This window comes from Convolutriloba macropyga, chromosome 13 (assembly GCF_964194025.1).
Source record: "Convolutriloba macropyga chromosome 13, txConMacr16.3, whole genome shotgun sequence".
Classification (NCBI taxonomy): Eukaryota; Metazoa; Xenacoelomorpha; order Acoela; family Convolutidae; genus Convolutriloba; species Convolutriloba macropyga.
The window spans coordinates 2,662,384-2,677,494 of record NC_134480.1 but is presented as its reverse complement, the minus strand read 5'-3'; the positions used below and the strand labels follow the sequence as shown (position 1 = coordinate 2,677,494).

General features: G+C 35.0%; 2 protein-coding genes across 4 annotated transcripts in view; one reads left to right on the top strand and one right to left on the bottom strand.

Moving 5' to 3' along the window:
* LOC142351748 (WD repeat-containing protein 19-like) overlaps positions 1-15,111 on the bottom strand; it is a 378,166-nt gene that overhangs the window by 268,633 nt on the left and 94,422 nt on the right. The gene's annotated exons all lie outside the window — the stretch shown is intronic.
* On the top strand, positions 8,255-14,218 carry LOC142351751 (uncharacterized). The gene is made up of 2 exons (XM_075403901.1): positions 8,255-12,597; positions 13,083-14,218. The coding sequence occupies exons 1-2, from the start codon at positions 9,272-9,274 to the stop codon at positions 14,113-14,115; spliced, it is 4,359 nt and encodes a 1,452-aa protein (XP_075260016.1). The 5' UTR covers positions 8,255-9,271; the 3' UTR covers positions 14,116-14,218.

The window sequence follows — 15,111 nt, the reverse complement described above, 5'->3', positions numbered from 1 at the left end:
TTTATGATGCGGAAACATGATGAAAACATCACAAATAGTAGTAGTAGTAGTAGTAGTAAAAGACTTGAATTTACCAATTATGGAAATTTAACACTACAAAGAGAGGCCTACACAGAAGGTAACTAATAAATTAATATAAAAAAACACTGATTAAAACAAATAGTGAGCTAAGATCTGCAAATAGAGCAGTGGCATTTTACTGACCAAGTGCAAGGTTGATTAAAATTGTACTTAGAGTCACGCAGTTTTTGAAAGAATGTCTTTATAAGAGATTTTGAGTTGCTTGGTGGCTCAAGTAAATTGAAGACTATAAAATCATTGAAATCATTGACCACTGTTACAATTCGATGAAAAAATGATCTCCCTTTTAGGTTTCTCTTATAGCCAGATGAAGACATATGTTGAACAGTGTCGCTGCGTAAAGATCTTTGATTCTGCCTAATCGTAAAGTAGTTGTCAAACTGAATGCAGCTTCTTCCACCTCTAATTGCTAAAAAGAAATTGAGATCGCGCTCAATCAAATGATAAGATATCGGAAGGCAGTTAACGCGCCGCAATAGCGATAAGTAGTCCGTCCTACCAAAACACCATGAAAGACATTTCAGATGAAACTTCTCCATTAACCGAATATGAGACACATCTGGACTCCACACTTGTGATCCATACAGAAGCGTCGATAAAACGCAAGCATAACACAAGTTCAATTTGACTCTGCTTGGCAGACTGTATGGTGCATTGTGCCTCAAGTAGTTGAAATTGTTTCTTGCCCGAGATAATTTTGTGCGTATATGCCGATCCCATTTTAAGTTTGACGATACTTCAAGTCCAAGATCAGATGTAGCGTCTACCTGTTTCAGTAAATGACCATCTAGAGATAGTGTACCAGAGCATTCCGGACGAAAACAGATGAATGCACACTTGCTGATATTAAAATTCAATTCATAGTCAGCACACCACTTGGAAAGCAAACTGAGATCGTTCTGACAGTTAACAAAAGCATCGTAACCTGATGACAAAAGTTTTGTATCATCAGCAAAACAGTAACAAGTGGAACTTTCAGGTAATGATTGCATGTCATCTATATACAAGAGTAATAAAAGCGGACCAAGAACGCTGCCTTGGGGTACACCACTTGTTATGTCAACAGTTGCTGACAGATGTCCATCAATTCTGACGCGCTGAGTTCGCCCAAATAAATACGATTTGAAAAGTTTTAGAAATTGATGGTCAAGTCCAAATGATGACAATTTTGTCAAAAAAATATTGAAGTTTACGCAGTCAAAGGCTTTGGAGAAGTCTAGATATACAACTACCTGTTCTATGTTGTTGTCAAATTGGCGTAAAGTTCATCAAGATATACAAGTAATTGAGTAATAGTCGAATGACCGCTTCTGAATCCATGCTGCTTAGAGTTTAATTTATATCGTAATTTGGAATACAAAAAATCGAAAATAATTCGTTCGAAAATTAAGGACAATCGCGGAAGGATGGAGATAGGCCTATAATGTTCAACATTGTTCTTGGAATCCTTGTGTATTGGGGTAACAAAAGCACCTTTCCAAAATTCAGGCCACTCGCACGTTTCCAAAATATGAGAGAATAACTGATGAACGTGAGCTGCTAAAAATTCAGCACATGAACCCCAAACAAAAAGTGGTACACCATCCAGGTCGCAAAGGATCCCGGTGGAATCTTTTTCAATTCCAAGCAAATTTTTGTTGTTTCTAGAACAATGTCGGAGAGAAAAATATCGGAATTGCGGCAGTAGCGCTGAAACATTGCATTACCCGTCTTTTTAAAAACAGATTTAAAAAATAGGTTGAATAGGTTGGCTTTTTCGTCTACGGTTTCTGCTGAACAATCTTTCCAAAAACTTTTACTGGGGCAACTGGCCCTACCGGATAACTGCTTCATGAATTTGAAGGCGTCATTGACTGTAAAATATTGAGAGGAGGACAGAAGGGCAGCTTTATCAAGTTCAATAAACTCATTGAGTTCTTTTTCCAGTATCGCCATGCAGCAAGAACTCGCATATCGCCGTCTAGCAGATTGCAGTTAACATGGTGAACAGTCAAAGATGAGTAGTAAAATGGCAAGTTCCTCCGTTTCATGCGTTTTCGTTTAAAGCCAAGGGCCAGGGCATAATCAAAATTTGACTTCCAGTAAGAGAAAAAATTATCAACTTGTTTGCCACATGCAGTACCTGATACAAATGAGTATTCAAAGACGTTTTTATTAAAGCTGGTAACTGAATAGTCGGATGATATTGAAGCAGAAAAACTCTGTGCATACTTTATGATGATGGGATTATGATCTGAGCACGAAGAGTTGAGTATCACATAGTCCCATAAATCAGAATGTGAAACGAAGACGAGATCAAGAATATATCCTCGTTTATGGGTAGAGCTGCGAAAAATTTGTTCCAGAAGAAGATCTTGAGATAAGTAGTCCAGGAGAAATTGTTCGTCTGAGTGTATAGACTTATGAGCATCCCTGTTGACATCAGGGAAATTCATGTCACCAAATATGAGCACTTGGAAATAATTAGATTTAAAGACATGCAAAAATATTATATTTAAAAACATTATTATCATATAGCACTGTAAGCACTAATACTAATACTAAGTTTTAAAAAAATATACCAATTGCGGCGCACTTCATTTCGGCGCCATTTCATTTGACTTTAAATAAGGAGCAGCCACCACATCAGTCCAGCTAATGAAACTTGTGAATGAGAGAGAGAATTAGTGCACACAAAATGGAAAAATCAATGGTGCAAAAGTCAAGCGAAATATGTGCATAAAAAGACCAACACGTCTTCAAACTTCATTTGAGAGCAATTAGTAAAAATTTATTGATAAAATCCCTCAGAAAAACGACATCAGAAAACGACATAACTCAACCAAAGACATTAAAAAGCTGCAGGAAACCTCCAAAAAAAAATAGAAAATTTGATGAGAAACCAACAAGTCGCATACCTGTTAGACACTTTAATGATAAAATATTGCCTGAGCATGAGCGTATGCATAAGGATATTCGCTTATTTCTGCTAAAATAGTCGTTGGCTATTAATATTGAACTAATTCTGCCTACAGAATAAGTAATCTACATAAATATTTGACTCTCAGAAACACGGAAGTGGATAATTTTTGAGCAAACAGAAAACTTTTTATCGGAAAAATTTCGTTTTGATATTGCTCGCCTCAATCCTTATACATAACATATACATTAATACTTCACTTTACATTAAAACAGGCAAATAACAGAAAGAGCTGCTCCTATTCATAAGTCTGTGTCGAACTATATGCTCAATTGAGTTATTTTTTTCCGTCAATTTAGTAACATCATTTCATTCAGTCAATTTTTAGATTCACGAAAGATTCGGATTGTATGTCTATTTTATAAATGTTTTCAACTTTTGTTTTTTGTTCATATCAATTACCAACAAGTCAATTACGTAGAGATCTCATTAACGTTCCAAAGAAGCTAAATAAACAAATGTCGTTTTCAGAGAATATCTCAAGGTTTTTATAGCTGCGACCGAGTGTTTTTTTTTGTAAATTTTGACTCTGGAGTTTTGCATGCATGTTGTTTTTCTAGTGTTATGATTTAATCTCATTGATCAAAGGTCCAATTGGCTTCCTAAACAGGTATAACTGCACCTCTCTTGTGATTTCAGTTGATATCTAATGGCTCAAATTACTTGTACATTTATTGCCAGATAATATCAGTGAGCTTCAAACTACTTTGGCCCTTCTTCTATTTTATTTCTGAATACTTGAAGCTTGGTCTCCTTAAGGACAGGTTCGAAACTCTTCCTAGCGGACAAAAATTTGAGCTGTTTAGCAGTTCTATAACTAATGGTTTCTCAAGTTTGATACAATTTTTCCAAAGAATTTGATTTTTTTTTTCAGTTTCTATAATTGCAGTTCGTTTATGCTGTCTTGTACTGATGTTTTATTTTGTTGTATGATGTTTTATTTTGTTTTTTTATCATTTAAAAATTTAAACCAATTGAACAGATTTAACAATTAAACATTTATAATGTGTTCAGTGAATAGCTTATGGTTTTGATGACCTGGACACTGTTTCCTCACACATTTTTACTTTATAAATTGTTTTAGCCTTCATGTTTATTTATTGTACTAGTCTTATGACAAATTCGGAATAACGACAATTCTTTAGCCATTGAGGTAGATATCAATGCGTGCATTTGATAGCCAACGATTGTGACTTTGACTTCATTGGTTTTCAAAAAAATCGGTGAATAAAATTTAGTGTTCAAAAATTAACCTCTCTGCAGGTTTTATGCTTTAACTGATGGTTTCTTTACACTGACACTGCTTCTTAATTTTTTTTAAAAAATCTTTTCAATACTGGTCAAAATTTGAGGTTCTTTTGATTTCTTTTTATATAATCCCTCTAACAACAGCCTCCTATGATGCTCAAACAAGGCCTGAATATCTTAAAAATTTTCAGTAAATAGCTCAGTTTTAATGCTTTCAACGCTGCTCCTGAAAATTAATTGCGAATTTTTGAGTTTTGCCTACATTTATTGTTAGCTTATACTCATGACTTTTGTCAATTATGACATGTCTCAATGGCTTCCCTACGAATCTTACTATAATCTATCTAGTAATCTTTCAAAACCAAAGGTTAATATGACTTTTGAATCTTTTGGTTTCGAAAATTTGATGGCGTTTTGAAAATAGCCTCTTTAGTATTCACCTTTGTCAACTTAATTTAATAACCTAGTCTCATTAAGGACAGGTCTCATCTTCTTTCTAGTGAATGACGTCTTAATTTGTTTAGCTGAGATTTTATCTAATGCTATTTTGACTTTGTTATTTGGTGATTTAAAAGTAGATAGAGCTTTTTAGGGTAATTAATTTGTTTTTGATGTTTTATTTTGTTTTTCTCGCAGTCTTATTTACTCTCGCAGCAGGTCTCAACGACACTCTAATGCGGCATTATTTAAATAATCTTAGTGCTTTCAGTTTGCAAATATTTTTATACCCATACAACAATTATTTCCGAAAGGTATCTGAATTTTTAAAAGTTGCTTATCTCTTCTTCATTTGGTTGACAACTAAGTCAAAAATGTAAATGAGCGGGGTCAGGACATTATGTACAAACGCATATTACCGAGCCTCCGCGATACTTTCAGCGGAAATAAGGTGCTGGCATCATTTAAATGATGATATCACTTCATCTGTTAACAACGAAAACTGATCACTAATTAACACTAAATTCTCCAAGCATTGTTATGAAAAACAGTTCTCCACTTAACAGCTTTTCTTCAATTCAATTGAAGCAATTTTTAGTATTAAAACGTTCAGTCGCTCTATATCAATTCATTGAAGACCTTAAATCTCATTTTAATCTAATTCAGATCTTTTCAGTGAATATAATTTTAAAAAAAATTTTTTTTAATAAGTCGTGGTTAGAGAAGTAATTTTTATTACAAACGATTACAGACGCACAAAAAAGCTCCAAAATAACGAAGAAAATTATATTGTACGCTCTCAAAATGAGGTCACGGTATGTTGCTGGATTGAACTAAATATTTGCTGAGTTTGTTATGGACAGATCATTTTTCGTAGATTGCTAAAATTTATGGCTCTTGAGCATTTGTTTGTTAAACAGTTCTTACAAAATGAACATTGCAAAACTGTTTTCATTAAACACTTAACCCACCCAAAATACTGGAAGGCTGAAAATTTTACATGTAATTAAAACATACATCCGCCGATAGCTTATACTATGTCATAACATAGACGGTAGCTATCAGTTTTAAAGCCCCTAAAAATAGCAAAGCAAAAAAATGCAGCACTTAATTTAATAACCACTGAAAAAGTCTCAGACGTTTTAACTTTCAGTCGCCAGCGAGCGAACATTTAATTATTGCATTGAAAACTTTTCGCAAGCATGAAACAAATTGCTGATGTAATGATAAACCTCAATGCTTGAGAACAAAAAAGTTCAAAACCTAATTTTCAGCTGGAGGAAAATACAACCCTCAGGGTCTGAGCTTTTAATCCGTATTGATTTGACATAAAGCTAATTTGAAAAACACAGCCTTGAAAAGTATGCAATTGACGTCATTATTTAATCAACACAGACGAATTCCATCAGCGGAAAACAATTTTTAACTTTTACAATTATTTCACTTACCTCCTTACCTTCTCATTTTTTATTAACGCATAATTAAATTCAGATAAAGCATATTCGTTTCAGAGCAAAATCAGATTTAGAAGGAAGAATTAATCTTGTTGCTTTAAAAATTTTATAATGAAAGAGGACCGTCTTCCATTACGATTTGTCCAAGTATTTTTTTACTCAATTCCATAAATAATTGTATTTCATCTGACGAATTTTTTTTCCAATTTTGCAGCTTACTCTCTCATGATAACTGCTTGAACTCCAAAAAAGTGGTTGACTGAGAAACATGCAAACACTGATGAAATAAAGAATTTAATCCACAGTTTAAAGCAGAGATTTAAAAATCAAAGCTTTTGAAAGATAGTGGTAAAATCGCGAGCGACGACTTCAAACAAAAAAAAGTAAGTTTAAAAAGGCAGGACCAAAAATTTAAACCCCAAAATCACTACCAAATTCCAATCAATGATTTTTCCTTGGTAAAAATTCCTCGAAAACACCTTTTGCTAAAATGTCAAATAGAACTCAATTAACTTTCGATTGGTCACTGAGTATATGAAGCCTTTTCGTTCAGTACCCTGATTCTAAAAAACGTCTATAATTTCAACGGAATTTCAAAAAGCAGGTAAAGAAAATCTTTAATAGAGTAAGAACACAGACTGTAAATTATGAAATAGCTAGACAATCTCTTTAGAACAAGAATATGACAAGAAAAAACTGCTGCAGAAAGCCATACCTCAATAAAAAACTTTGCTCTTTCAGACAAAAATTTTATATCACTTCAATTGCTCACTCTCTAATATAGCGGTATGAGCCAAATAACTACTATTTTTCACTCCTCATTCTTTTTTGCTCCGCTACATTTTTCCCTACACATTTGATCCGAAGACAAATACTACAACTTCTTGTTCCACTTCCGATTTCAGTTTCAGTTCAGCAAAGTTATCTAGGATCTTTTCCATTTGTGTCCCCAAGATTAGTGGGTGTATATTATTTGGAGCCCCAGACGCACGTGCCATATTTTTACATACTGATTTACTATGCAATGGCACGCTCGCTGTAACTATGGGGAGCGTAACGTACTGGGGGGGGGGCATAAACGGAAGTTAAACAAGATCCGTTATCTATTATAGAAAGAACTCCTCCAATACACAACTTCGATTCATGACAAAAAAATGGGCTCAAAATATTTGCAATTGCTTCTTGGCAACAAAACCTTTTCCACAAAAAAATAGTAATATTTTTTGCTAAATAACAATATCCCCAAAGAAATGCAATTTTCGTTTAGCCTTCTGTTCAGGCGAAATTGGCAAAATACTATCTAGATTACCAAAAAAACTTTTATTTTCGACGGTTTGAGTTTCGAAAATGTTTGATATTAACTAAATAGCTGTTCAAACAGAGGGCAGCGAGCAAGAAAGACAGAAACTTTTAAATTAGCAGCATTTATATTTGGCCAAAAAACTAACAAAAAATTAAGGATGCAGCTAATATACATTGTGAGGCTATGAAAATGACAGGAAAAAGAAACTTATACTATGCTGGAAAATTTAACGACCCAATTAACCCAAAATTCGATTAAAAGTTGTAATTAAAAATTGAGATAATTTTAGCCTAATTATAAACGAGCGAATACCGGAAGAGTTCTTACGTTTTAAAGCAATTTCCAAAAGTTCTCTCTCAGGCCTTAAAAATTTTATTCGGTCCTTGTGGAAAATTTTGGTCTTCAGTACATAAAAATATTTACTCGGCGCAATTGTTGTAAGCCTTTTAGCAATTCGAGATCAGATGAAAATATATTAAAAGAAAGCACAAATATAATCCTTATAAACCTATTTTGGCATACTAATTGGAACAATTTTTTTGAAGCATAATACGCAAATTTTGAGGAAAATACGTGAAAAATTTATTGTCGTAACACCAAAAAAAAACAATTAGTATTATATTACCGTATTAGAATATCCATGTATGGGCTTTAACTGTATGCATAATAAAACGTTGAAATCTAATTCTTCGTATGATAATCTCAGAACAAACTTCAACTGTTTGAGCGCATTACGAAAGCATTAAGACTAGACACAAAATACCCATCAATCAATTTATCATCACAAGAATAACCAATAGCCTGAATTATAGACCGCAATATATCACATTATATAAACTCAAACATTTTGAAACTCCATGTAAATATTGAGACAAACAAAGGTTTCGTGGTTTGTAGCTACCGATCGTTTTAGACCCACAATTCATATTCATTAACCATTACTACTAATTCTTTCAGAAAGAAACAGTTTGAGCTGCTAAAATGGTAAACTTATCATTATTTGACTCAAATTACTTCGCTTAAGTGAAATTTATAACTTCGTAATACGATCCCGTTAGCCTCAATTAACCGAAATTGAGAACCATTTTCTCTCAATTGTTCAGAATCAACCAACCTTTTAACCCACTAATTCTAAGCGAACATTACTTTATCAAATTACTCTAAAATGACGAAATTCAAGAAACCTTTCTAATTGCCATGTCACAAAAATTTCCGCTTTTAGGACGCAAAATTTCCTTTATAACTCCCCTAAAAGCGTCGTGAAGTTAGTTTCCGATATCGCAAAAAAAAAAACTCGTCAATCTATCGAATGATAAAACTTGAAATGTTTTTAAGCAAGAACGTTGTTTTACAGTGAGAGAAATGCTTACGGCGGAGAAAAATGAAGCGAGCGTATTTTAACCATAAGGCATACAATTTTTTTTTCCTTAATCTCGATTGATCGGTTATTTCCTTCTTTTTCCTTCTGTTTGTTCATTCATCACATAATCCCTGAAAAAGAGGGAAAAGATAAACAACACGTTGCATGACACTTTACACGGATAAGCAAAAGAATTCAACTCAGCTCAGATTGGGGGAGGGGAGTTGATAATTTTGAACTTTAATAACATTCACCTTTTGTTTATTTGTTTGTTTTTGTTTACTCCGTGTATTTACTTCCAAATACACCATCTGTACTCATTTCGTTTAGGTAAAATATGCATTTATAGACAGCCCAATTTTGTTACTCTTATATTCAGTTCGCTTTTCTATTTCATAGCCAGAATAAACTGAAAACCAAACAGCAAAATGTACGGTAAAAATTTCAAGCGTGATAACTTTATTCCCGTTTTTCCATTACTTATCAAAATTTATAACCTCTTATTAACTACTTTATTAGTTACGAATGTGAACCAAATTTCATGCTTGAAACAACTTGAAAAACTTTTTGAAGTCGATGAAGGCGATGTTAATATTTTAAACTGGCAATTTTTAAACTTGGAAAAATCGACAGCTATCGCTAACGGCCATCTATTATATTCTGATTTAAACACTATTTACGACTACAACTTAAACTCTGGAAACTTGCAAACTTACTACATTGAAAATTTATTCAAGCCAGAAATTTTGCATTCGAATTGTAATTACAATATTGACGTTAAATTTGCCCAAAATTATTCATTTTATGACCCAGAGGCTAATAAAAATGAGAACGGCGTCAATTTTCTTTTAATTCTTGATTTTACCAATTGCAGCGAAACTACGGAAACATTCACTTATATTATCACATTTTCAGCAACCGAGAAACGCGAAATCACGCTAAAAAGTTTTGATCAAACTCGAGTCGAAAACGTGAAATACCTCGAAAGTTTGTTTAGGGGTGAAAAAAATGAAGATAAAAATCCTAATGTTTTTATGTACGGCATTTCAACCGAGTCTTCAAAATCAACTGGACATATTATTTCTGTAAATTACGACCAAAACCAACCCATAAAATTCCTCAGCAAAGCCGAATTTGACTTAAATTTTGAAGAAAAAACGGTACAGGGTTTAGCCCAAAATGCGGTGTTACTTGACGCTAACTGGGTCGAGGTTTCTCAAAATGGCAGAAAATTCGAATTCGCAATTGGAATTGTTAGTCAAGACAATTGGTCGAAAGTGACACAGCCATTGGAATACGTAAACATTCTGATAACCGAACAAAATGATAATCGGATTACAAAATCTGTCACCGTAACTGTTAAATGCTCATTTCAATCAGTGAAATCCAGAAACAATATCGGAAAATTTCTGGTCCAATCAAAAGTCTCCATCGCTTCGATTACCAATCGTCGAATTATCTTTGTTCGAGAATTTATCAATGACTTCAGGTATGTGGAGTTTTTCCAAATATCGATTGAAACTTTGATGTCTCAGGGTTCTGACTGTGACCAAAAATGTACAATTGATTCATCCCTTTTGTCTGTTCCTTATGAATTTTACTACGCTAATATCGAAGCAGTGACCAGTTACATTGTGGAAAACGAAAAGGAATTCATGCTCGCCGCAGTTCGAAACTCGACAGACAGCTCTTTAACAATAACTCGTTTTGCAATTTTCGACCGGGTTTCAGACGATGCAGCTCCTAAGATCGAACTCCATTTTCTGGACACCATTGCAACGTTTAAGGACTCTAGCGATTCTATGACGTTTTACAGTTTTGAAACATCAGACGATTATGTCGTATTGGCCCGACAAATGAAAGACAAAGAAAAAGTTGAGTTTTATCAAGTTGCCCAAATTGACCCAGATTGCGCGAGAGCAACAAATTGCTTTCAATGCTACTCAAGTGTTTTTGGCTTAGGAAAATGTTTGTGGGCCGACGGGGTTTGCAAAAAAGCTTCGGAACCTTTGTCAACTAAATCCTGCTCTCCGAAAATTGACCAAATCGCACCATCAATGATTCATGCAGACCAAATTACGACAGTTCAACTTATCGGAAACTCCATCAGCAATGAAGTTGTGATAAAATGCCAAGTATATGAGCACTACGAAACAGAATTTGAAGATTACTACGAGCAGATACTAACATTCAAAGCTCGTCATCGCCTGAATTCTTACCCCTCGTATGAAGCGGAGTTTGCTATCGACACCCAAACGCTTAAAATTGACAGCGAAAAAGACTTGTTATGTACAGCTATATCAAGCTCACAATATTTGAAAGATTACGATATAAATCTCGAATTTGGTGAGGTTTTGTTTCCTGAGCTCATAAAAATTCGTTCGCCAGAAATTCTGGACGTTTCGCCTAAAACTATTCCATATTCCGTGGGCTCGCTGCTGACAATAACGGGCAAGAATCTCTGGAACGGCATTATAGAAAACACGTACCCAGAGCTTGTTCTTGATCAGGGTAATCGACGTTATCTTATCACCTCAAGATTTTTTAGCAGAACCCCGAATTCGGTCACGTATTTGGTTACAAAGCCGGTCAATACAAAACTAGAACAAGGCGTTCAAGCAGAGGTCGAAATTGAGTATGAAGACAATTCGATACGACGTTGGCAAAAAGGATCTGTCAACATTCAGGATCCAAGAGATATCCAAATAATCCAAGATGAAACTATCATAGAGGGAGGTATCGACATAGTTTTTACGGACGACGCCATTGAAGCAATATCTAAACCGGTTATGATAACTACGATAGTTTATAACCCCGAACCAGGCACCGACGCTGCAGCTTCTATGATCAAACTCGAACCAGGGAACTGTTCATTCTTTGCTGCCGATGATAGGGTTCCAGAACCGACTATACATTGTCAAGTTCCTCCAGTTCCGGACTACATTATCAACGATGAGGACTTTTCACTCACAACAGCATCGGTAACTCTTAAATCTTCCGATTCTTTGAAGCAGCTCTACTGCGGTTCAGAACTTGAAATGTGCGGTTTTCACGATGACCTTTTATCAGACGGTAACAACGTTGTCAAGTACACGCAACCCCCGACTATTTACAAAATTGATCAACCCAATTCGCTCAAGTTGAACTCGGCTAAGGATCGTCTTCTTAATATAAGCTACAGCAACATCGATCTAGACTGGCTAAAACACAGTTTAGTTAAAGTTCTGATAGGCGAAAGTGGTGAATGCACGATAACAAATTACACTAACACTACACTAACATGCGAAGCACCGAAAAATATTCCAAAACAAGAGACGATCTATTTCTACATCGGGTCAAACTTGCCCGTTGACGTGGGCATGTTTTACTACGAAAAGGAAATTAGCATGTTTTTGCTATCATTAACTATAGGTTGCAGCATTGCGTTTTTGGTAATATTTTTGTTCATAAGTTTAGTAGTTTGGTTACATCGACGAAAATCGCAAGTTAATCAAATAGGGTTCAACGACCCAAAATTGGGCGCAAATAGTTTCTCAATGCACTCTCTAAACGAAAACGACCCAACTTCCATAATTCCCGAAGAGGAACTTGAACAGCTGAACGAATTCACGGACAGCGCCGGAATCAAAATGTACGCCGCCCAACGAATATCTCCAGTTCTGATTTTTGGAATCAGCGAAAAACCGATTGGTCAAGGTCAATTTGGGGAAGTGTTCCGGGCGGTTCTGAAATACCCACAGGAGCTGAATCACGAGCAAAATCAAGGGAACTTTTTCCTTTTCACTCCCATGTTTGGCAACATATAATTGATATTTTTATACCTTTACAGGTAATTTGACACTATGATAATTTAGAAATAATAAATACAAATAGAAAGGGTTTCATTCCAGACCCCCCCCCCGAACAAAAACAAAATCGAGGTGAAATAATAGAGGGGTTAAATGATAATGGGTGGAATAAATCGGGGTGAAATGATAGAGGGGTTAAATGATAATGGGTGGAATAAATCGGGGTGAAATGATAGAGGGGTTAAATGATAGTGGGGTGAATAAATCGGGGTGAAATGATAGGGTGTTAAATAAATAGGTGTGAAAAGCGGGACACCAATGCGTGTATAATGGGGGGAGGGAAGACCCAATAAAGTAGGGTACAGAGACCCTTATAAACGTACAAACACACATTAGTTTGTTTTCACATACGGTTAAAAAACCAAAAATTTGACCACGGGGGATCGGAAAGAGTTCCAAATTTAGACATGATCAATATCGCTTTGAAGTGTGTTCGAAAACGAAGGAACAATCAACAAAACAAACAAATTTGGAGTCAACTAATCCAAGAGGGTGATGCTATGACCGATTTTTCCCACAAAAACGTTTTGGGAATGTTAGGTTTTAGCTACATATTCCCACCCACAAAATCGGAAGCAGAGTTTTGCATTGTTCTGCCATTTATGAACGTCGGAAGTTTGCACACATACTTGAGACAAAACGGATCAAAATTGCCAAATGATCTTTTGACCGATTTCGCTTACCAAGCTGCGTGTGGAATGTCGTATCTTCATAGACACGGAATCTTACATCAAGATTTAGCGGCTCGAAATTGCATGCTGGACATCAACGAAAATACGAACGAAGTCACCTTAAAAGTCGCCGATTTTGGACTAAGCACCGAAATCACAAGTCAACAGAAAGCTAGCGTTTTGCCAATTATGTGGTGTTCGCCCGAACTTTTACGACCTCAGAAATCGGAGAATATTTATGAAAACCAAACGGAAGGGAAGTCGGGTTACCCAGTTTGGACTAAAGAAGCCGATATTTGGGCTTACGGCGTTCTGGTTTGGGAAATTTTCCACGAAGGCAAAAACCCGTATCAACATTTGGGCAAAGTTTCGCTGGACTATATGAAATATTCGATCGCTTATAACCAGGAGACGCCTCAAATTCAAAGTCATGTCGAAATGGACACTATGGTGGAAATTATGAATCTTTGTTGGAAACAAAGACCTCAAGATAGACCCACATTTTCCGAAATTGTTGAGCAATTAGACCAACTCATAGACCTCGCCGTGTCAGTTGACGACGAAACTCAGGACGAACGTTTAAGCAGCCCTATTTTACCAACTTCAAGCAATGGCTACATAGCAGTACCAAATACAGACGAAACTGATTATTTGGGTAATTATCTGACCTCAGAAGAAAATGAAATCAATAATTATGCAGGCAGTAATGTTAATCATATCGACTCAAATTCCATTGAAACATCTCAAGTTTAGTCAGTGCGTATTTGTTCATGTTTATAACTTTTTGTTTATTTTATAGCAAGTAATTAGCAAGTATTATATTACAATTCAAAGAATTTGAATTGTATTGGCGCTCTGTCTTTTTTTACGACTCGAAGAGGAGTATTGGAGAAGTACTTTTTTTAATCAACTTTATTGGAGTGATTTTTGAAGCGGGAAATGAAACGCGTGAAAAAATTTGGAGTGATTTTGATTCTGAACAAAAGTGAAGAGCGCAGCGAAAAGAGAGTGGTTTTTGTTCATACCGCTGTTTTTGAGAGAGGGAGAAATTGATGTGTGAAAAAATTTTCTCTAAGCGAGCGAAAATTTTTTGTTCACGTGCGGCATTTTAAAGCAGTTTTTTTCATTTCTTTTGGTTAAGAGGTTTGGTTATGATTTTGTTTTAATTTTAGGCTGGTTTCGGTAGTGGTTTGAAGGTTGCTGGAAATTCATATGAATTTAAAGATAATTCGGAGGTTTTTTAATGTATTTTGCTGATTTTCGGGCTTAATTTTTGCGTTTTTTTTTACGATTATTTTGTTTTACTGGCTCAAATGGGTACTAAAGAAACCCCTTCTACTTGAAATTTGTGATAACAATTGGTTGCAGTTTTGTGGGTAAGAATCATTTTTTGTTGAGAAATATTACAAAAAAATGGCGAAAATTGGAACTATTTTTCTTAATTTTTTGCAGTTTTTCGTTTTTTTTCTGTTATTAGCTAAGTTTCTTTGCCTATTAAGACTTGCCTATTGTTTTGCGAGCATTTGGATACCATTTTGGCTGAAGGGGATTTTTCTTTGGATTTATATGTTTTTGAAATATTAAAAAATGTAGTAACTTTTTCCAGTTTTTCCGTAAAAGTTGTTTTTAAGAGCATTTTTTTCATAATTTTAGCCTAAAGTATTTTTTCAAAAATCACATAAGTGTTTTTTGTAAGTACTAGTTGTTTTGATGAAGTTATTTTGGCAGCGATAGTTTTTTCGGGATCTC